Source organism: Epinephelus fuscoguttatus, linkage group LG16 (assembly GCF_011397635.1).
Source record: "Epinephelus fuscoguttatus linkage group LG16, E.fuscoguttatus.final_Chr_v1".
In the NCBI taxonomy this organism is placed as follows: domain Eukaryota; kingdom Metazoa; phylum Chordata; class Actinopteri; order Perciformes; family Serranidae; genus Epinephelus; species Epinephelus fuscoguttatus.
The window spans coordinates 23,690,957-23,715,099 of record NC_064767.1 but is presented as its reverse complement, the minus strand read 5'-3'; the positions used below and the strand labels follow the sequence as shown (position 1 = coordinate 23,715,099).

Here is a 24,143-nt window from a genome sequence, read left to right as displayed (position 1 = left end):
CCTATATTGGAGTGAGATTATTGCAGGGACCAGTGTCAGCCCCGACCAAGTACAACCACAACTTTTTTTAATCCATTCCCTCCGAGCACATCGCCCAATTGGTATGCGCTCAGCGGGGACCGTCTTTGTTTTCCAGCAGCGCCAGTTCCAGAATATGGCCAATAATGATGCTGAGGGGCGGGGAGCAGCGCGGGCTGCAGACCCACTGAGTCTGAGAGTCTGGCGGGGTGCCGAGGAGAGGCAGCAGGCAGCGGTGGCGGAGATGGGCTCACACCTCTGAATCACAACTCAACCTCGAGTCGCTCACACCTCTGAATCACATCTCAACCTCCAGTCAAGCATCTCGGAGACCCGGGACGACAATTATTTTTTTTTTTTTTTTGGAGGGGGTTTTGCTTGTGGCGCTTATTATAAAGACTGGTAGACTGAAGCTACCAGAAAGCAGGAGCAGGAAGGTTTACAGTTGCATTCCGACGCTCAGCACTCCTGTCGCCTCACCTGCACGGCCGGTGAAGAGGTCCGCTGTGGTGATAATGCATCCAGATAAGTACTTACCTGAACTGGTGGCCGAGAAAAACAGCTTGGACCCCTCCTTCGTGCATGCGGTGCGTCTGCTTGCAGAAGGTAAGTCAGGTATTTTTCAAGTCTCATCTACTCTCAGCTTTGTGGACTTGTTTATCACAGGCATTCACCATGTTCCCCTGCAACTGGGAGCACCGTTGCATTGCATTCTGGTGGAGCAGAGTGACCTAATGGGAGCTTATTTGAACACATTGCCCTTGACTCTTAATGCCAGCTTAATGGCAGTGGATTCACTGTGCGGTGTGTTTAATGGAGGGAGCTCCTCTTTGGCTCCAGTGCAGAACTTTTCTGAGGGATTCTACCATCATGGGAGGAAATGCAGCGAGCACAGAAAGTAAAGTGTGTGCAAAGTCAGAGAGTCAGCACCTCTTATCGTAACCCACTGCCCTCCAAGGTCAAGCTCTGGCACACAACAAGCAGGAAACAAACTGAAAGTGTACACAGAGCAGTTATCCAGAATAAAAGGGACTAATTGCCTTAATTATATGACTGACTGGATTTAAACTGCTGTTAATCTTTGCACTGTGTAGCCCAGTGCCAGCATTTATTAGTTTAGTATAAAGTGAAATCAGAATTTATCAGACCTGAACGCTGCATGTTGTCAGAAAGGACCGAGTTTTCTTGATAAAAAAATAAGCACTCGGATCTAATATCTCAGTCTGATATTTTGAAGAACTCTACCTGAGTGCCTGAGGAGTCATAGATCATAATATGGCAAAGAAAACTGTTTAATACACCGTGTAGATGAATGTAGTTTAATAAGACATTCACCTCTTCTTTATATCACTATTTATACTAACTGATAACTGATAACTGCCATGAAGGTCACAGAAGGGACTCCATTCAATTGAGACAGATGTTCTACAGTTTCTCTTCTGATTTAATGTTACAGTATGTCTAACCGGGCGGCATAATCAGCTTCCACCTGCAGCATATAAAGTAGTCCTTCATACTGCAGGTAGCCTTGGTGTCATTCACATGCTGAGAATGTGTCACTTTTGATAGGAAGCTCACCGTCGCAAAGCAAACACCAGAAACTCAGCTCAGCTCATATCATTGGGTCTGCAGATGTAACTTTTGCATTCCTCCTGTGCAAATACGGACTGTGTGCTTTGAAGGTTTGAGTGAAGTGCTTTTGTGGATGAACGGACGAATGGATGTACTTTTATTCTGGTGTCATAGACCCAAAGGTGCTCGGAGTCCACATGGACTTGCAGGACACTACTCCCATTACATACAGAGCGAGAGGAAACAAACAGTGCTGTATCGTTGTAGAAAAACATAATATCAGATGTAAAATGACCACATTTAACACAGGATGCTTTCATATTGTGACTGTAAACCTGCTACATCATTGACTCAGTGCAAACATTTACTGTAATCTATATTAATCAGTCATTTTCAGTAACATTTTGCACACTTTGAAGGAACAATCTGAGCCCATTCAATCATTTTTGTTATGCGCACAAATTAAACACCAAAATCTTGCCTGAGCGATTATTTCTAACCGTTTCTGACATGTTTGCTAAAAGAGATTCAGTCAAACTGTGTGTTAGATTAATATGCTCTGATTGGACTGGGGGGAGGTTGTGCATTGGTGCTTTTTTGCCCCTTGAGCTTTCCTGTTGAAATGTGTTGATGAGACACCTGACAGTCCTGCTCTTGTCGCTAACTGTGATGCAGATGGGATCATCTGTCACACAGTACACTTTGCCAAATTTACTCAAGGCTGACTCACAAAGCCGGGGAACAAACAAAAAAAAAAATGTCATCTTTATCGCATCGGCAGCAACTCACTCGCATGTTAAAATGTGTTGTGTGTTTACCTTGTTGTTCATGTTTATTTTCTTATTTGCAATTCATTTGCAGCTCCCCATAGTATACAATACCGTAGAGTCTGCCTCAATACAGTATAATACTGTATACAAAAATTCAATAGGCTACAGTAGATAGTAATACATGGCAGTAGAATAGTATGTTTTCTGTTTGCAAGGTCAACTCAAAAGAGTATGCATGCATCATACACAATCAGTATAATAAACTGTCAGTTCAGACTGTCAACTCTGAAAATGTCCAACACAGTCATCCGTGGGCAGCATGTTTAATACTCGGCTCATAATTGTAACCACTTTCCAGCAGTTGTTATCAATTTTGTGAGTCCATGCTCATGGATAATGCAGAATCATACATATCAGTGGACACAGCCAGAAAAACAGCCAGATTTATAGATTCACAGCTATTTATCACTGAATAGGAAATCATGTATGTAATCCTGCATTATTCACATCGTGCACAATAAACAGCATAGCATGGAATTACCATGGTCCCAGCTGACGGCTCCATATTTACGAAGTGAGTCTGTGTTTAAATTATGATGCCGCCTAAAAAATCATTTGTCTTTCTTTGAGCGGATTTAAAGCTGTGTGGGACAAAGGGGGGTGGGTGGGGATAAGTCTCCTTTAGAGCGGGGTGTGAGCTCCTTGTTTCCTTTGATTGTAAAAGTAATGATAAAACAGAGAAGATAATTTGAAAAACTTTGAATTATATACATTAAAAAGAATGTGTATAAAACTTTGTGTATTAGTTGTCAAGCAGTCATGTGCAGGTAATGAGTTAGGATTAGGTTTGGCAGAGTCATATATATAAAAGCTGTAAGATGCCACCATTGTTGTCAATGTTAACTTGTCCTTTGTTCTTTTTTGGACATTAAAGTGGATCAAGTTACCCAGAGAAGCTGTCCCCTGTGCAACTTCACCCACAGCCATTTGATAGTTAATTCAGGCAGTAGTAAGTTTATAGGCAAGACAGGAGAGAGAAACCTGCCTTACAGTTGCTTATATTGCAGCCCTCTCCCACTAAAAAAAAATCGCAACGACATAGGTCAAATGTGCAGGCAGCTTATTACGACCCATACTTACATTTATTGTAAGCTGGCACCCTTAAATGGCTGTAGTAATTATTACAGGAGCAGAGGAGGAAGTGATGAGACGTAGCGTAAAAGCGATAAAGTCTATGTGATGTGCAAATATTAAGAAGCTGCTGTAGTCTGGGCAGGATGTGCAGTCGATGGGTCAGATGAACTTTCACCCAGGAGACTGGTGTTCATGTCCTGAAGTCATGGTTGACTTCTTTTGATGACAACATTGCCTAGTGTGCTAATATGTGTTGCATACTATGCTAGTGACCTATGTGACATGATGTGTGTGATGTATAACCATGTGCTGGAGAACATAATTTTGCTGAGGGGTGCTGCACAGTGTAAATGTGCATGCATGACTATGTATGTGCACCCCCTTACTGCTCAGACGTACTTACATGTGTGGTTCCATCAGCTGTTCTAAACCATTCACTCGCCTTCTTGGTGGGAGAAATGTTCCAGGCTGGCATCACCACTCCTTTCTCCACGACTTCTTTAAACTTAGATCGAGTCATTTTTGGCTCAAACAGAGGGACGGCCTCGGTCTTGTTGATGGCAGCTTTCATTATGGTCACCACGTGTTTGTTGGTGATCGCTTCGTGGATGATGTTTCGGGCGTTGACTGTGGTCAGGTTGTGCTGTTTAGACTTGGTCTCCAGGGATTGGTCCAGCTGCCTGTCAATCTCCACCTCTACCTCCGCCTACTCATTCTCCTCCTGTCGCTCTCTGAGGCCCCTGGTGTCAGACATCCAGTTGTCTCGTTGCTAACCGCACTATTGATTAGCTCCCCACTGCAAATCACTCCACAACTTTAGATGACCTCACCTGACGTGATGATGTTGGCATGTCAGATCTGGAGAAATTAATTAAAAAATATATACATTTTTACCATATCTTTTCTAACAGGGACCTTAAATGCTGTACAAAATTTAAAATAAATGTTCAGATGGACCATTAGTTATGGTAAAATAGCCAACTATTAACAGACTGTGTTGTTCCGCCCCTTGTCAACTGGGGGTGCTGCACATGTTATGTTAGGTTAGTAACAGAAGTACTTATTTACAACCAAACCATGATGTTTTTTCCTGAATCTTATCACCTAGCTTTGTCACCTATCCCTGACCAGGAGGCTTTATAGTGTAACTGTGACCATTTCATAAGATTAAGGACGTGTTTGAAACTGCGACGGTTATTTTGGGGATGATCTTAAAGGTTATTTTGGAAGTCAGTGGGAACCGTCCTGCTCTGTTGCTTTTAGGTATAAGAGAGTGTTATTTAAAAGTGAGTTGAAGTTCGAGTCAAGAAAAGGAAGCCTTTAATAGATCCCAGTGGTTTTTCCACATGCCACGTAGCCCAGCCCTGCCATGAAAACAAAATGGGATTCCTAATGAGGTGAAAAGAAAGAGAGGCAGAAGAGAAACAACAACACTGCTTGCTGAGAAAAACAAAAGGCAGGTGTGCGCCATGTTTCCATTTTTAGGGTGAAGGGGACATCTCTCCACGTTGCTAGTGCAATCACAGGATCTAGTTTATATTGTCACTAAGCATTTTGACAGGGTATGTTCTATATCAAATGCCCTCACAAATGCTGCTGGGCACAGTGACAATACAAACAAATCTGCATAGATTTGAAGGATGTGGGCTTCTCTGAATAAAAGATGAGTATAGATATGGAGGAGGACCAACACCGTGACTCATGTCAAGTAAGAGAGCAAGAACATAGGAAAATCCTTACATCTGTTGCCTGATCGTGCCAGTTTAATGCCTATGGAGTTAGATAATTGGAGCTTAAACTGCTTTTGTCTTGAAACCCCCCATTGTCTGAGCTCAAAACACCCTTAATCCACATAATATATTAGTTCTGTACATCATGTCCATATCCTCCTTGTGTTTGGCCCAACTGTTTGAGCCCAACTTGGGCACTGAGCTGCACTTTCTTGTGATTTTCATGTGTACACACAGGAGGAAGTACTCTCAGAAAGAGAGGAACCAGCAATTAATTACAGCACTGGTCAGTTTTGCTTCCTAACATTGTATATGTACAAGTAAATTCTGCGCCACATGCTCTAGGCTGATGAAAATGCTCAATCAAGACTACATTTTGGGCAATGACCCTTTAACTTTAATTAAAATGTATCAGAGAATGCATGAACCCCTGTGATGCACTGCAGCCGTTTTAGCCTTAGTTTCAGTCAGCCGGTAATAAGGAGCTATAATTAAATAAAGTAAGCTTCAATGAGTGACTGGTAAGAAGATATAAATCTTATAAACTATGAATATATGAGGCTTTACATGCAACAAGAGTCGCCGGTTTTGCATGGTGCAGAATAACACCAAGGCTTTCCTCACCACATGCATACACATGCTCAGTCCAGGAAGAAAACTTCTATTAAGTCTCATGTTCTTACAATTGATTCGGACGATACTTCACCTCAGAGTGCAGTTCTCTCTCTTGAAGAATTGATTTGCATTTAATCTCTCTCTCTCTCTTCTTTATAAATTGTTGCTCACACTTTCAGTGTATCCATTATGCCCCGCTCGGCATCCAGCAGTGACCCGCCTCATAGCGGCAGATAAACAACAGCCCATGTGGTATGACCTATCAAAAGGACACAAAAATTACATTTCGGGAAAGTGAGACATTGCATTAAATTTCGGGCATTTAGCCGACGCTCTTATCGAGAGTGACTTAAAATGAGTGCACGGGTCGAATAAGATTAGACTCCAAGGTCATGAGCATTTCAAGCGACTGAAATGAGTGGATGAGCCGAAGCAGCAGCACTCAGACAAAAGATATGAGGTATCAGATTATGTTACTGCGCCTCCTGAATTTTCACACATAAAAGAAATGGTCTAAATAAAGAAATAGAAATGGGATTTTTTTTTAAGTCAAAACAAGCAAAATCAAGGGGAAGTACAGGAGTAACACTGGCATGAGGTGTTTGGTAGAGAAGCTATATTACTGTCTTTATGGTGCTCATAAAACAAGTCCTTTCAGATACCGTGGTTACTTTGAAATGTGTTTGGTAAAATCACTTTCAATTCACTTGCAAGTCATGACTGATTTGAAGTAGCTGCCAGCTACTGGAGCAAGATATATCTGATCTTTTAATCACATTGTCACACAATATGTTAGTGTGGAGGACAAATGGAAGAAAAAACTACCAATTTATCAATTATTATGTTGTAAAATGTGATTGGTGGTTTGGTTTCATTCTTAGGGTTTGTCTCTTCAGGTGTGCTTCTACTCCGGCTCTGCTCAGGGTTTTTTTTCCGAATCATTAAAGAGCTACATGCTGATAGAGGCTAATGTGCTGTTTCATCCAACATACCAGTAATTAAATTTACACAGATTGTCCCTTCAGACAAGGAAATAAAGTGCTGCAGGGAGCAGGATGCCAAGCTAACACATTTAGGACTGGAAAAAGGAGAGATATACATACTGATCATGAAGCAGCAAATGAATGAACACATCAGTCAATCATTAGTGTACATTTTTTTGCACAAATATTCATCACAACTGTGCAATGATATACAGCGTTAACAGTTATTAATAATTATGTAGAATATGTGAATTTATTTATACCAAACAAAATAATACACTATAATAGACAGCTGAAATAAATCCAACAACGTACATGTCAAACATTCAAATACAGATATATCTCATTCATGTTTCTCTGCTGAAATTGGCAGCTAACATCAACAGGGCTGAAGAGAAAGCATGCACCACTCATCAGAATACTTTGCCATGCTCCATGCTGTCTTTCTTTCTGAATATTTTTACATTTTCTTTACCCAAATTCAACAGCACCAAGTGTTCATCCAAACAAAAATATATCGCCTTTGTCCCCTTCTCCACCGCCTACCTTATGTCCATTTGCTCCTTATCAAAGCCATACCTTCACTCTGCTCACCAAACAACTCCAACTGTAAGATAACGTGTAAAAGGAATAAATAAAACTTGTCAAATAACAGACAGCAGAGTGGCTGTGGTTGTTTATAATGCCCACAGGCCAAAAAACTTAGTCAAAGCAAGCATACAACATATAGAAATGTTAAAAAATGCACTCTATACCAACACAGTCACAAGCACACATTGGTGCAAATATACAACATGCACCTAGAGACTAAACCAACAGTATAAATATTAAAATAAAAATCAGAAACACAGTACAAAAAGTATAAAATATAAGGACATAATAGAATAGACTAAGATAAAATAAAAATGAAAAATAACAAAGTAAAATAAAATAAAAAATTAAATAATGATGAAATAATTATAATTATTATAGTAATAACAATATAAACTCAGTGCACAAGTATAAACATATAATAAAACAAAATAGAATAAAATGAAAATAATAATAAAGTAAAATAAAATAAAAATTAAATTAAATTAAATAATAATGATAATAATTATAGTAATAACAATATAAACTCAATGCAAAAGTATAAAGACACAATAGAATAAAATAAAATAATAATAATAAGAACAAGAATAAGAACTAAATAAATGAAATAAATAAAATATATGACATTATATGACAATGAAATTGCAAACTCTCTGTGATGCACAATATACAGAAATAAATACATACATTATAATAATAGAATAGGCACAATAATAATAACTCATATTAATTGTAAATAAATAAATAAAATATGTGTATAACAGCCAAAATGCTGCATGTTTAACACAAATACAACACTCTATTGAAGCAAACTGCAGCATTTGATGTGTCCTCAGATATAATAAAGCGTACTAGTTAAAGTATAAGTGTAGATCATATGTGTATTTAAGTAACACGACATATATCACAATGTATATACAAAATAGAAACAGACCCTATGCTGCACATATAATATTGCATATGAGAAAGAGAAACAGATCCTACATATATATATATATATAATAATGTATATCGTACCTATCAGATCATGGTCCATGTTGTCTACCAAAGCTGAATGTTGGGACTGTTTTCCATCCTGTCTGGCTTGTAAGTAGTTGTAATAAATACATGATTATTAAAACACCATCATGATTAAAATGTGTATAATTTGCTTGCTTTTTAATATGTAATTTGTATGAATAGTAATTAGTTTTTCACTTCACTGTCCATCGCACACTCAGCAGAGAATTTGAAGATGGCATTATAATTAGATTGAAGATTTAATACTTTATCACCATGTCAACGGGCTGAATGTAATTTTTGCTTTGGTACAGCTCCGTTAAAAACACATAAACAGCATGTGGCCAAGCAGTGGCACATATTTCCGACCCCGTGCATTTACACTCATGAGTCCGGAGTGGAATAAGGACAAAAGCTAATTGCACATCTTGTGGTCCATTCCCCCCACCAGGTCCACTCTGCGAAGCGCCACGTTATTACTTCCTCTTTATGTGTTTGATGTGAACAAGCAATTAGGTATTGGAGAGTAATTAGATTGATTCATTTTCGCTCCCATTGCGAGGTCGTTATTGTAGATATACCAGTCAGTAGGTAGAAGAAATCAGTGAATAATTTAGCTGTCTAAAGGCTAATGGCACTCAACAAGCCTTTGTGTTCTGACCTCTTACTGCAGTAACTGCCCGCAGCACAATAAAGCATATAAATGATAATCTCAATTCAGTATCGACTGCGTCAGCACTGCGTAAATCAAAACATTTTGGATGAGCATATTAATATCAACCAGCAATATAGAGACTCTCTAAATGTACAGTAATGAAATGCTTTCACAGATTCTTAGGGATTTTATTGGAAGCATAAAAACAAACAAGAGTACCTTATCAAAAACAGAAATGTACAGCCAAAATATAACTCCCCGCATCTAAACCTGACAGAAGTGAGGATTTTGTTTTTCCAGCAATTTACTATCTGCAGTTTTTCTTTAATGCTCATCCATCAGTTTGCGGGTTATTCGAGGTTTCCAGTCTTTCAGCCAGCTTTGCAAAATCAAAGGTGAGCAGAGTGAAAAGAAAGATGGGGAGGATGCTTACTGTGTGCATTATTTGTCTACACAGAGCACATGCCAGACATCGGGACATCCTGAGTTTGCTCTCTTGGGTGTGATAAGGTTCATCTTCATGCTCTGTTTTATCTCATCAAATCCCTCAGTGGCACGACAGCCCAACGGTGTGCGGATTAATCAAGCCTGTGTTGGAAGAATTAATTTTAATTGGATTTAATTATTATAGTGACCTGTTTTATCGCTGTACCACGTTCATTTAGTGTGTGAGTTTTCTCCACATCCACGTTCCTCCTTTGACCCGTCAAAAAAACCCACCAGCAGCGTTGCAGACAATTTGATCTCGCCAACATCATCTCAGTGTTGAAAGCACACATTTCACAAACAGCTCCTATTCAGCAACAAAGTGCATGCTTTAGCAGCATGGACTGTATGGCAAACAACAGCTGAAATCCAATAAAGCTACGATGTGAGGATAAACAGCCGAGCAGTAAACATATTATCTCCAACAAATGGTACAACTCCCATTCCCCCCTTCCTCTGATGTTACTATACTGCATACATGCTCTAGTATTTTGAAGTGAAAGTAGTTCAAATATTGTGGGGCATTCATGTTTTCTTTTTAGTAAACTATACTAGAGCTTTAAGTGAATTTTATATGGCTGGAATTATAGTCAGTGTAAGCAGTCAAAGACTTCACTCGATCAGTGCAACACAACCCATTATAATAAACCCCACAGCTTAAGGCAAGTTAGATTTAAGACTTTTTTAATGCCACTCGGAATCAAACTAAGGACTAATTTTGTAGAAGCCAAAACTAAACAGAAAAAAACCCAACCATGAATCGACATCAGTTACTCAGGGTCAAATCGCCTAAATGACCAGAAGTGGAAATACCTGGGCATTTTTTTGGCAGCTTTTCTTGGCGATTTTGTGTTTCTCACTCTGCATGTGGGAATCCACCACCTTGATTTCAATCACACTGAGACTGAAAAACATTTTGCATTAAATACACTGCATGCATTGCTTCATACCAGTTTGAGCCATGGCGGAAAATGCTGGTTAAATTGTTTTAGTTGAGTTTGCTCTTCCCCATGTTGTGCAGGGTACAGTGAAGGCCAGCTTGCAGACAGTGGATCACCTGTGCGGAGCATCCCAGTTGAAAAACAACACATTCTCACTCTGACCTCGTCACATATTGACGTTTGGTCATGGATTTTCCACGTCCACACACAATGTGCAAGGTGCTCTGGGTATGTTGGTTGTTGACGTTCTGGGACACCATGTCAAGTTCTGCCTGTTACATGCATTGTCTTCATGCATTGTCTTCTTTCAAAATACACAGGAAATTTACAGTTTACATACAGTCTCTTTCAAAATAAACGCACTACAACAGTACAACACTGTGAATTGACATTTTTTTCCCTTCAAGTTCAAATGCATGTGGTTAGGTTTGGGAAAAAAGAACAGGGTTTGGCTTTATAATCACGGGATGCAAACACCGCTCACTCGGATGAAAGACGGTGTTTGTTGGACCATCCTCCACTCCTCCTGCCCAGCCCAATCCAACTTTCACCACATTAACTTTTGTCCTTGTTCTGCTGCATTTCCCCCTGATGCTGCCAGGCTGTTAAACTATAATGGCAAAGTTAAAGGAAGCCTTTTTTGGTTGGTTTCTGGTGCCGCAAGTCATTGCCCAAGTGCCGGATTTCGACAACCTCAGAGTGAGAAAATAAAGTATGACCAGGCGGCTGTGGCTCAGAGATAGAGCGGGTCATCGTCCACCAATCGGAAGATTAGCAGTTCAATTGCCAGCTCCTCCAGTCTGCATGTCGAAGTATCCTTGAGCAAGACACTGAACCCCAAAAAGCTCCCGACGATACTTCCATTGGTGTATGTGTGTGTGTGTGTGAAAAACTGAGTAGCAGGTGGCACCTTGTGTGGTAGCCTCGGCCACCTGTGTATGAATGTGTGTGTGAATGGGTGAATGTTAGTGTAAAAGCACTTTGAGTGGTCAGATGACTAGAAAGGCGCTATACAAACACAGGTCCATTTACAATTCCATTACTGTTGATGGGTCCACCATCCTGATCTGCGTGACATTAATACAAGAGGAATTTTAAAAAATGAATATCGTATCATCACACAGTGCCAATTATAAATACAAATTAAACTTTAGGAAGCCTATTTGAAAACTGCTTTTTCCAGCCCTCAAACTACATTCCCTTCAAATAAAATGCTTTTAGTGAGATGAACAGACTGAGAACTTTACCTTATTAGAAAAAACAGATGCTGACAAGGTTTCCCTTCGGGGACATAATTTACCGTTTAAAAAAGGTTAATGAATCGCAATATATTTTATCACAATTCTCAGCATATTGCAACACGTTTAAAATTGCAATAATATTGTACCGTGGCTTAAGTATCGTGACAATAACGTATTGTGGATCCTCTGGTGATTCCCACCCCTAGTGTCAGCTGGGATAGGCTCCAGCCCCCGTGACCCCTAACAGGATAAGTGGTTATGGAACATGAATGATTTTAGGATTTCATAATGCAACTTCAGAAAAAGATTCATTAACTCCCACTTCTCATGTCTTAGTATTTTTAAGACTCTTGAAATATTGGTTTAAATCATTTTAATGCCAATTATTGCCTTATTTTTGGGTTAATTAAATCAGTGCTTTTTAAGACTTATTAAGGATCCACGGGAACCCTCAGAAATGTATTCATGGCAAATCTCAATGGCAAAATGATGAAGAATACCCTGTTTAGTATCTGAACATTTTGCGGTGGTGCAGCTGGTTTACTGACGACAGAAAGGAGCCTTATTTTTCCAAAGATCCCTCTTAAAAAATTAAATCAAAATGCTTCTGAATCTGATGTCTGGATTTCTCATAGAACCTAATTTACTGTAATTGAAAACCCTTTTGTGTATTTTTATTGACAACTTGCTGGAGTCGAGGATAAGTGAACTTCAAGCTGTTTCTCGGTCCGTGTTGAGGCTCTGTGTTGCTGCATACAGACCAAAGCAGATGTATTTAACCTTAAGCCATGGCAGGCTGACTGAGCACATTTTCTCTTTTTTCAGCAGAATTCATACAGTTGCACACATTTATCTGTTAGCTGCCCAGTTAAACCACAGTTGTTGTTTTTTTTTTTTTTTTTTTTTTTTCCCCCATTCTTGGCCGTTGAGCGGCTCCGCTGAAGCAGTTTGGCAGTGCAATAGAGGGGATCAAGAGCACCAGAATAGTCGCTGAGAGTGTTTTACTCATTCAATTCTCCCAATGAGATTTTTTTTCATCCTGTGTGAGGAATGAAACCAGTGACCTTCAAAGCAAATTCTCACTCCTCTGATGTTTAGGCTCACGTCGCTCGCTGCCACATATTTGACAACGATGGTATTGGTGTGAACGTTTCCAGAGATTTATACATTGTAAGCTCATTTTCCTCTTCTTCTCCCCCTTTCCCTGTCTCTCATCCTCCCTCTCTTCCTCACACAATCTTCTTCTGAGTTCACTGGCAGGCTGCAGACCAGAATAAAGGTGTTTCCCATTATGCACTGTTCCAGAGTATAATCATCTTCACGGGCTAGAAAAACATCATTACTCTATTCAAATGATATGAAAGTGAGGCACTCCACAATGGAAACATAGCCTAAAACAAATTCCCTCCCACATGCAGGAGACCGGAACTGATCTTTGAGGAAATCGAGAAACAAATGCTTCATGAAACCTGGAACTAAAATCAGTAAAAATCCAAATGAGCTTTTTTCGATGGCATGACTAACATCATATGCTGTGACTATAGGTGCACTCATGCAGTAATCCACATATAGGGTGATTCATCATGCATGCCTCATTTTGCACTGAGGACACACCGACTGAGACGTTTGCACTTTTGCACATTATTTTCCACTGTGTGTTCAGTTCTGATGTAAAAGAAGCATTTAAAATACAAACTCTAGTCTGAATCGCTTTTGTTGTTTAAGTGTGAGTCCTTTGCTGCACAATACATTCTGCCTGAATACAGCACCATAGAAGAAGACAAAGGACAGTTTTTAAAGGTGAAGCTGAACCTTTGTGAACCAAACGACTAACAAAACACACATGAAAATGTACTCAATGACCCAAACTTTAACAGGCAACAAGTCCTTGGAATCGAAGAACAAAACATGACTCACCCTCTAGAACTGAACAGAAGAAGTTGTCTACTGATTGATTCGTTTTTCTGCTCATTTTGTGTGCTTCTTGTTGTCACATATTTGTTGTATATTAATAAATGATGTGAGCTGATTTTCTTCTTCTTTTTTTATTTTTATTATTTGTTTTCTCCACAAGCTGAGGAGAGGTCAGTTGTATACTGCCACCAAGACCCTCTTGACCACTCCTGACATTTCTTGTATTTCATTATCTGGACTGTACGCAGTCTAATGTGGGTGCAAGTAAAATAAATTAAAATTAAATAGAATGATGCACAGAAGTGTTCTGATGTGAAGTCTCAGGTCCAGTGTTTGGTTGACCCATCAGTCCATCCAATGCTATTCTGGACATTGTGGCTCTATAACAAGGTCACTACTACTACTCCCACCTTGCTGCTAGTAGGCTTTGTCACTTGAACATGAAAATTGGGAGCGTGATGATACATTGATCAGTGATTAATGATGCAAAATGAAAACGCTGCAACAAATCATCATCTGTAAGATACACCTTTACTTAGACTATTCCCATGGCACGTCTGTGTTACCATTTCCATCCAAGTGCACCTACTTCCTAAATTCAAACAGTGCTAGTAGCTTAGCACCAGGCAGACAATGGCAAGCAGCCATGAAAGAGACAATAAGGACATTTACTCATATTATGTCACATTGATCACGGGGCCCTGAATTGAATTGAATCAAAGTTGCACTGCGTTAGATCAGTGGTTCCCAACTGGTTGGTCGTGGTCCATTCTGAATGGACCACAAGTGACTTGCGAATGTGTCAAGTTTGTAAAAACCACACTTTATTTTGAAGTGCAGTGAAATTCTGGCACAGAGCTTTTATTTTTAAGTGTGGTTTCCAGCTGTAGAGTGAGTAAGAGAATGGACAGCTTCTTGTCAGAGACAGCAAACTAGCTTGACGGCATAGCCAAATGACGCTGAATATATTAAATTGTGCAAACCTTGAACTAATGACTAAGGAGAAATCCGGACCCCTTGGCTGAACCAGTTGGGAACCACTGTGTAAGACTTTGTCATCGACAAAGATTGTATCGTTGTCCAAAGAATCGATATAATATTGTTTTGTGATTAAACTTGTGATTTAAACCCCTAATAAAAACATATTGTTCTGGGGTGTTTGCCAGAGATGACTGGGGCTGTCCTTCTCGGGGGGACAGTCTTGTCAATAGCCATGCTAACAGTTGAGGTTGATAAAAGAGTCAATAGCTTTGCAGGTATTAAGTCATAACCCAAAATATGGAGGAAAGGTCAGGGGATTTCCAAAGTTCTTACATTATATCCTCTGTGGACAACAAATGTCTGTACCAAATGTCATGGCAATCCATAATATAGTTGTAGAGAAATACAGTTTGTGATGGACCTATTGACAGACTTCGACATCCCCAGAGCCCCATCAGTGCCTTGCTGAATACACATTCTCTTTCTTATGTACATATACTGTTGTTATATTTTCAGCTACTCACCACAGAGTACCCCATCTACTGTATATAGAACAGAACGAGTTCAAAATATTCATGTGTTTGCACACCACAGGTTGTGTTTGATTTACCTCCTCAGGCAAGAATACATAAATACTATTTTTAAAAGCCGCATTTTGTAAGCTCCTGCTATCCTGGGACACCTGTCTTGTGTAAAGTGTCACATAAGCGAGTGTGAATCAGCATTGTTGATAGGAATAAAAGGTTGGAGGGGTCTCTCAATCTGTGATTCTGCAAGAGTTTTCAGGCACAGTCTGTACCCAGAGGCAGACGGTGGTGGTGTCAGAGTTCACCGAGTTTACCTGATATAGTCCTTTCTGTTACGGCCTCACTGTGGGGAGTTAAAATACACTTATTACGGTGTATTTTTGCAAGTAATGCACAAAACTTTCTAAAGTAAATGTTAGTTAAGGCTCTTCCATTTGGCACTGACTTTGACATACTTAAAAACTTAAAAGGCATTTTTAAACACGCACCCCCATTTTGACAAACTCATTTTTTGGCAGTTTTGCAGCTTTGGTGAAAGTCATCTCACAGAGAAGCTTCACAAAAAAAGCAGAGACAGAATGTTCCAATTTAAACCATCTTCCTCGGACAATCAGGCACAATCAGAGAGACTGTGTCACGCTGGAGGAAATCTGTGCATTTCAAGCTGTTGGAGTTTTGTCTTGGTGATTTCACAGATAATAGCAATATCAAACAAATGAACCTTAATGTATGGTGTAAAACTGAAACCACAGGCCATTAGGAAGTGTAGTGAGTGAATGCTGGAGCTGCCTGGAACAAAGGGATCATTAAGTTGGAGTTATGAACGTCCAGAAGGTCACGTCAAGGAAAAGTCTCAGAAGGACCCTTTGCTGCAGAATGCTGTTCCAACAAAGCAGCATCATTACCACAAACTGATAACTAGTCAAATTCTGAGACATGTGCCATGGATTTTAAGGTGGATTTAACCGCTTATAAGGACGTATTTCCATCCGTAGTCAATCTCCTGCTTTAGTGAACAGAAAACAGAGAAATGCATTCATTCAAATTTAATACGTTGTTCAGGGATAACACATTTAAGCCATCTATTTGTCCAAAGTTGTGCTCCGTAATGAAACGTCCGTTTGGTCGGGGATGTTTTTAACCTCACAGCTTTGTCCGCTGGTGGTTGACAGCTCAGATAAGGGTGAAGTGCTCCTCTCTAAATGAACTCTTGAGTTTCAATATAGCAGCTCAGGAGCGATCTGCGACTTGTTCTCGGTCTTGTTCGGTAACATCTTTTATTGTCCAGCCAGTGTGTTGCAGACTGATAATTGTAAATCCAGTGGGTATTAATTAGCGGCAGAGGAGGATCCCCGCTAGGTGGACAACAGATAGCTTAATTTCTAGAGCACTTAATGTATTGCCAGTAGTTGAGCACAAGTGCCATAAAATGCATCCATCAAGAAATAGCAGTGTCCAGGGTGTTCCTGTCGAGCTGAGCCGGACAGTTAATATCCACCTCTCATCTCTCATGTTATTGCATTAAGGCCGGGGACACAAGAGCACTATTGGCCCAATTTACACAAGCTTTGCCCATTTTTGCAAATTATTAGGAGAGGCTGCAGTTTGATTGGAATCAACGATCTGCAAATATGATCTTAATGTGAGAGTTCACAGATCCAATCTTTACCACCCCAGTTGACTTTTACCCGATAACATCAAGCGATTTTTTCATGTTTAATCCGCCGTCTGCGAGAGTCCCGTGCTGTGTGGGGACCAAAGACTGCTGACAGCTCTCAAGAGCTCAGTTTGCAGCGAAGTGAAGCACAGCGAGCTGAGTGTGACTGTTTGCCTCTGTTGTTGTTTTGATTGGAATTACTGGATCATGAGATTACAGGCCCCGATGTAAAAGGACGTATCAGGAGTCAGAGGGATAATCTCATATCATTAAAGTTTGCAGCGTGAGCATATTTACAGCTGAGACATAAAATAATCAGCAAAATATTTACTGTGTAATGCAAGGCATAGTTAAATTTCTCCGGATGTGTCCTCAGCCTGTTGGTTTGTCTGCTCCGCTGCAGACTGATGAAGATGTTGACTGATGTTTTTGCAATTACATTACAAACTAATAATCTTCTTATCTGTTTTTATCCATTTTGTTTTTCTGCAGAGATTGAAAAGAATGAAGGTGACGAATTGAGAAAAGATGGTGACATGAAGAAATACCTAGATATCATCAGCAATAAAAATATCAAGCTCTCCGAAAGAGTTCTCATCCCGATCCAGCAGTATCCAAAGGTAAGAGACACATCAGCCACGTCTTGCTCTGACAACAGCACATTATTAGCTCCTATTTAGGGTCCTATTTTTTGCCTCTGCGCCACTGACACCTGGAGGGATTATGTTTTTGGGTTGTTCGTTGTGATATCTCAAGAATGCCTTTAGGGAATTTCTTTAACTTTGGCACAAATGTCCACTTGGACTCAGTGATGTACAGATTAGAATTTGATGGTCAAAGGTCACTGTGCCCTCACAAACATGTTTTTGGCCATAGCTCAAGAATTCATACGCTAATTTTGACAAAATTTCACACACATTTAATAGGATGAAATGAAGTGACGACATATAATCTCCAAAAGGTCAAAGGTCAGTTTCACTGTAACATCATGATGTTTTGCAGGAACACTTCTCTGAGCATTATTCAACTCCATAACTCAGGAACAGGAAGGGGTAGAAATTTTGTAGGATACTGAATTGGTGACACTTCTGTTTGGTATCCACCTTGAAACTGTGCTTATTGCATGGGGGGATAATTAGACAATGGGCCCCTGAGCACAGATCTAAAAAAGGCCCCATTGCCTCAAGACACAAGGATCTTGTGGTTTTGTGTCTCTTTGAGGCCATTTTGTGTCTTGTTGTGCCCTTTTTGTACTTACTTTGTGTCCCTTTGCAGTTTATTTGCACCTCTTTGTGGTCATTTTGAGTCTCCTCCTGGTCGCTAAGTGAGTATGGTCAGTAAGTCCAGGCCCTGACATATGGCCCTTTCAGTAATACCTCCATGGGTGATTGTATAGATCTTTAGTGCTGCCGGGTTGAAGATGTGTGTGAAGCAACAACATTTTAGAAGTTGTAACTTCTTTGCAGCAGCATTTATATTTGAAGCATCATCTGTTCATTCATTCATTCATTTTCTGTAACTGCTATCCCGTTAGGGGTCGCGGGGGGTGGAGCTTGTCCCAGTGAGCGGCGGGGTACACCCTGGAAAGGTCGCCAGACTATCACAGGGCTAACACATAGACAGACAACTATTCACACTCACATTCACACCTACGGGCAATTTAGAGTCACCAGTTTATCTAACCTGCATGTCTTTGGACTGTGGGAGGAAGCCAGAGTACCCAGAGAAAACCCATGCTGGCACAGGGAGAACACGCAAACTCCACACAGAAGGGCTCCCCCACCCCAGGCTTACAACCATGTCCGGGTTCAAAGCAGGAACCCTCTTGCTGTGAGGTGATACTAACTACTGCACCACTGTGCCGTCTACTGTCATGGCTAAATATAAGTCTGGACAGACGTTGATGTAAACTGCAGCTGGTTGGCGGAGACATACAACCACGAGGCAGGAAATCTAGTTTATTTTCTGTAAAAAAAAAGAAATGGAAATTTACGGTATTTTTAAAATGACCAGAACTACAAACTGAAAGTCAAGGTACATTATGCAAGGGCCACATTTGAAAAACAGTGTGTGTGTGAAAATAATTCATCATTAATTTTAGTTGTCAATTGGGGAACGGGGCCTCTTAGTGTAATCTGGGCTCTCCTGCTTCACCTCTTTGCACAAATACTTTTGGCACTGAAAAATCCCACTGAGCTTCGAACAGGCTAATAGAAAGTCACTAGGCAGTGTCTGCTTATTTTCATGTAGTCATCAAAAAAACAAAGTTTTTAGTGCACTAAAGCACTCAAGGGCACAGTGAAGAACAATGACCATAAATCACCATGTGACACAGTACGCCTTATTCTGACTTATGAAATGTCAGTCGTGACAAAGTTTGAAACGCAGCCTAATGAGGCTGCTCCATCAGGCAGCTAAGCAACGACACGCAGCTGCTTGTGGGGAACCAAAAGGCTTTACTGCCACTGTAATCAAGGAAACCTGCTCCACTGAGTTTGAATTCACACAGTCATGCAACAGGCAGCTAAGAATAATGACATCAGTGTAGCAATATAGATTGCAACAAAACATATTTTGATATAGTGTATTGATTATTTGTCCCGCTCTGCAGGTACAGTTTATACTGCATTCACTTTGGAACTATAGGTACACAGACAGATCACGAGGGAGTAGTTTATTTCTGGGCTTTATTGTATGTATCATGTTTTTCTTTTAAATGCAGTATATCTGTGTCCAGCTTTTATACAATGTTACAAAATTATTTTTAAATCAAATCATTTTAAATCTCATCTGAAAATAATTTCTACTCACTGGTCACTTTATTAGGTACACCTTGCAAGTACCAGGTTGGACCCCCTTTTGCCTTCAGAACTGCCTTAATTCTTGGTGGCACAGATTCAACAAGATGCTCGAGACATTCCTCAGAGATTTTCTGCTGCTGTAGCCCATCTGCTTCAAGGTTCAACGTATTGTTCGTTCAGAGATGGTCTTCTGCATAGGCTATCTTGGTTGTAATGAGTGGTTATTTGAGTTACTGTTGCCTTTCTATCATCCTGAATCAATCTGGCCATTCTCCTCTGACCTCTGTCATCAACAAGGCATTTTCACCCAGAGAACTGCTGCTCACTGGATATTTATTTCTTTTTCGGACCATCCTCTGTAAACCTTAGAGATGGTTTACAGCCATGCCACGTTAAAAATCACTTAAATCACCTTTCTTCCCCATTCTGATGCTCGGTGTGAACTTCAGCAGTTTGTCTTGACCATGTCTACATGCCTAAATGCGTTGCTGCAACGTGATTGGCTAATTAGCTACTTGTGTTAATGAGCAGTTGAACAGGTGTACCTAATAAAGTGGCCGGTGAGTGTATCAGGATAGTTAACTGATGCTTGCTGCAGGTGCTTTTTATTACATGGTAGCCTAATGAAAATAAGGATATATGATTAAGGACACTTGGCATCCATGAGTAGCTTAGACTATTAATTTTAAGGTTCCATAAAACAATACTGCAACTCCCGTGTTGTTGCGTTGAGTCCCTGGGTAGTGTTTCACTGTCTATGCAACATTTTCTGTATGCCAAAAAAATCTTGTGCTGATGCATCTTGTTTTGGAGGATGCAAACTCTTTAAAACTTCTGTCTGCTGATCATAGGTTTTTGGTGTGACCTTGCCGGCGCCCCCATCATACCAAACCTACAGGATCTGTTCTTCGCGGTCAGTTTAAAATCTCAAACATATATGGCCGACTGTTGCTCAGCTCTCTGCTTCCACACTCTGACACTTTTTGTCTCCAAGCAGTCATTTGAAATGAATCACTTGTGGTCACTTTTCCTCTTGTTGTCGCTGCAGGTTTTGAGTGCTCAGTAAAGGAGTTATGGGGAAGAGATCGTCAACACAACACTGACCACATCCATTTTTCAGTCTTTGTCCTGCGAGTCACGTCCCTCTCCTTTCCCAAGTCTTACCCCCAATGTCTTGTTGCATGATCTCACAGCGATTTCATTTCAGTCATATGATGTTTTAAATGCTGATTACCAATTTTGTCTGTCTCATTAGAGACAAACCAGAGAAAAGACGATGTCATGAGGGCAGAGCAACATTTAACTGCACCTCAGGAGCACAGGCGGTGTGCTTTAGTCCAGTGAGCCCCTCAGGACACTCCATAGAAATCAATTTGCTGTTTCCTCCTCAGGATCAGTGTTGAGAAAGTAATTAAGCTGTGCTCAGGAACTCCTCACTCTATTAAATAGATTTTGAATCTATAAAAAAATGCCAATTGAGATAGTTTCTTGGGAACAGCAGACCCACAATGACTTAGGGATATCTTTCTGTCCTTGTGTTTCTGCCTCATTAAGTGCATTTGCTGAACAAAAAAATAAAACCATTTTTCATTCAGCAGTACTTTCTAAATGCAAACACTGAGTTTTCCTTGAACTGAACTGTCTTCAGAATAAATGTTGTATTATAAGTTTCTACAAACTACGGATATTTAACATTTGTACATTATTATGTCGCAGATACGTTGAGACCTTGCATTTCTTTACTCTTCATCAGTGCAGTGGTTAAAGTGTGGTTATGTTTAGGCACAAAAACCACTTAGTTATGGTCAGAAAAAGATCGTGTTTTGGCTTAAATACCCAGTTTTGATGGCACACTCACTGCTGGAAAAAACCTTGTGGTGGTACAGTCAATGCAGGAAATTGCTGCTGATATCTCGCTAAAAACACCTGCCTTTGCTGGCAAAGTTGCTGCTGGAAATGCCACCAATGTGTAGCAAAAAAAGGTGTCTCACCATCCACCACCCCCTCCACCTACTGTTGACAAAGTCAGCTCATATACTCACACTGGCCACTTCATTAGGTACACCTGCTCAACTGTTCATTAACACAAATAGCTAAATAGCCAAACACGCGCATGCAATGCATTTAGGCATGTCGACATGGTCAAGACGACCTGCTGAAGTTCAAACCGAGCATCAGAATGGGGAAATCAAATAACCGCTTGTTACAACCAAGGTATGCAGAAGAGGCCACAATTCACACGGGCTCACCAAAACTGGACAATAGAGTCTGACGAGTCTCAATTTCTGCTGCGACCTTCAGATGGTGGGGTTGGCGTAAACAACATGAAAGCATGGATCCATCCAGCCTTGTATCAACGGTTCAGGCTGGTGGTGGTGTAATGGTGTGAGGGATGTTTTCTTGGCACACTTTGGGCCCCTTAGTACCAACTGAGCATGGTGTAAACACCACAGCCTACCTGAGTGTTGTTGCTGACCGTGTCCATCCCTTTATGACCACAGTGTACCCATCTTCTGATGGCTACTTCCAGCAGGATAACGCACCACGTCACAAAGCTCAAATCATCTCAAACTGGTTTCTTGAACATGACAATGAGTTCACTGTACTCCAATGGCCTCCACAGTCACCAGATCTCAATCCTATAGAACACCTATGGGATGTGGTGGAATGGGAGATTCACGTCATGGATATGCAGTGGACAAATCAGCAGCAACTGTGTGATGCTATCATGTCAATATGGACCAAAATCTCTGAGAAATGTTTCCAGCACCTTGTTGAATCTACGCCACAAAGAATGAAGGCAGTTCAAAGGCAAAAGGGGTCCAACCCGGTACTAGCAAGTGTCCCTAATAAAGTGGCTGGTGAGTGTACATGTAATCAGAATGTGTCACTTTAGAAATGTTGATATGATATGTTTGAAACATACAAATGTAACACATCTGTGGTTTGCAGAAACGTACAATGCCAACACTGTCTTCTGGTGACTGGCTGGTATGTTTCATACTCTCAGAGGGTTAGGGTAAGGATAGATATGAAGTACAAGTGGTATACACACATACAGTCCCTGTACTTTAGGCAAATAGTCAGTATACTGATTTTGCAGAGACACCCATTTTCCTCTTAGAGATGACAAATTAGGACTAAAAGGAAATTATTGTGGAATAGTGGAGTACCCATTTTCTATCCTGCCTGCTGGTTTGTTGCACTCACCTGGTGTCCTGTTATAAGTGAGTCAGTTCCTGATTAGATGGTTAATGAAAACCAGTGGAGTCAAAAACAACCAACCCTGAGAACCACTGTGCTAGATAATGGAGATATAAAAAAATGTATTAAATAATATACTCATGATCATGAACAGAAAATTCACAGGCACAATCCTCAGGCTGAAAGTCCTGGTTCTTTGTAATGAACATAATGGTGTCGGCTCTGCAAAGTAAGCAAAGCAGTGCAGTCCAGAGGGACGGAGCAGTTGTCCAACAACAACTTCTGTGACCTAATTGCACAGTCAGCACCCCACAAGACACTGCAGTGTCACTATCTTAAACATCTTGGTAACACTGCACTTTCAGTTAATGGTAATTAGCCACATGAAGCAAGTCTTTGATCGAGTGCACGGCCCGCAAAGAGGATGGGAGGAAAGACAAGAAACGCAGAGCTTAGAAAGATGAGTGAGATGAAGCATGCAGCAAATAAAAGTTCAAAAGAGATTTACTTGACACAAATTGACACCGACAGATGTTTTCAGACAGAAACATTACCATATTTATATCTTGATTTTTTGATAATACTGTGTGAGAATGCATGTTAACATATTCATAAACACCTCCAAGACGTTTTTTAACAGCTACATGACAGATCAAAGATCACAAGTTACTTTTTCTATCAGTTTTCTCTAGCGCTTTAAAAAACATTTGTTCTTGAGCTAGAGCAGATAAACATTAATAGTGGGCTGCTGTGAAAAATGTTTGTACATTGTTGCCACACAGATATGAATTCACTGACTTATATATTTGATTTTTCACTCTGACAACATCTGTCCCCACTGAGAGGCACAAACACATTTTACTTCACTTTGTGTCACAGCTATTTTCCAACGCTGACTATTCAGTAATGTCCAGTCTGTCTTTCTGTCTCTTGTGACAAAGTATAAAATGTCATAAATCTGTCCTTTCACGTCTCAGCAGCTTAACAGTGCTTGTTTGTGCCTACAGCTGCCATCTTGCTGCAACGTAATTAAATGCAAAGTAATTAAATTATTACTTGTGAGAATTCTTCTGCATGGTTTCGGATTTGACGACATGACACAGGAAGATTGATGTCGTGCAGTGAAACAAACACTACTGATGAAATCATTCTTTATGGTACACGGACAGACGTATACTGTCGCCTGTAAAGACATGTCATAGCAGGAAAGGCGCAGGTGTGTTAATAACATTAATGAAGACTGCATTTAATTGGCCAGTTACAGGGCTATTAATATGCATGCTGGTTTACTGTCGCACCTTCATGTACGATCTTGTTAATGTCT

The 24,143-nt window shown here is 40.3% G+C and overlaps 1 protein-coding gene across 5 annotated transcripts in view; it reads left to right on the top strand.

Moving 5' to 3' along the window:
• The first annotated feature begins 263 nt into the window (after positions 1–263).
• The window catches only part of khdrbs2 (KH domain containing, RNA binding, signal transduction associated 2), a 92,201-nt gene continuing 68,321 nt past the window's right edge, over positions 264–24,143 (top strand). For 4 of the 5 annotated variants that reach the window (XR_007451344.1, XR_007451346.1, XR_007451345.1 and 1 more), the window contains exons 1-2: positions 412–624; positions 17,307–17,434. Coding sequence is in view for 1 of the 5 variants with exons in the window: in XM_049601137.1 (XP_049457094.1) it covers positions 534–624; positions 17,307–17,434 (219 nt within the window). In the remaining 4 variants the exon portion in view is untranslated. Of the gene's footprint in view, positions 625–17,306; positions 17,435–24,143 lie in introns of all 5 variants that reach the window. The other variant, XR_007451347.1, reaches the window with a different exon arrangement.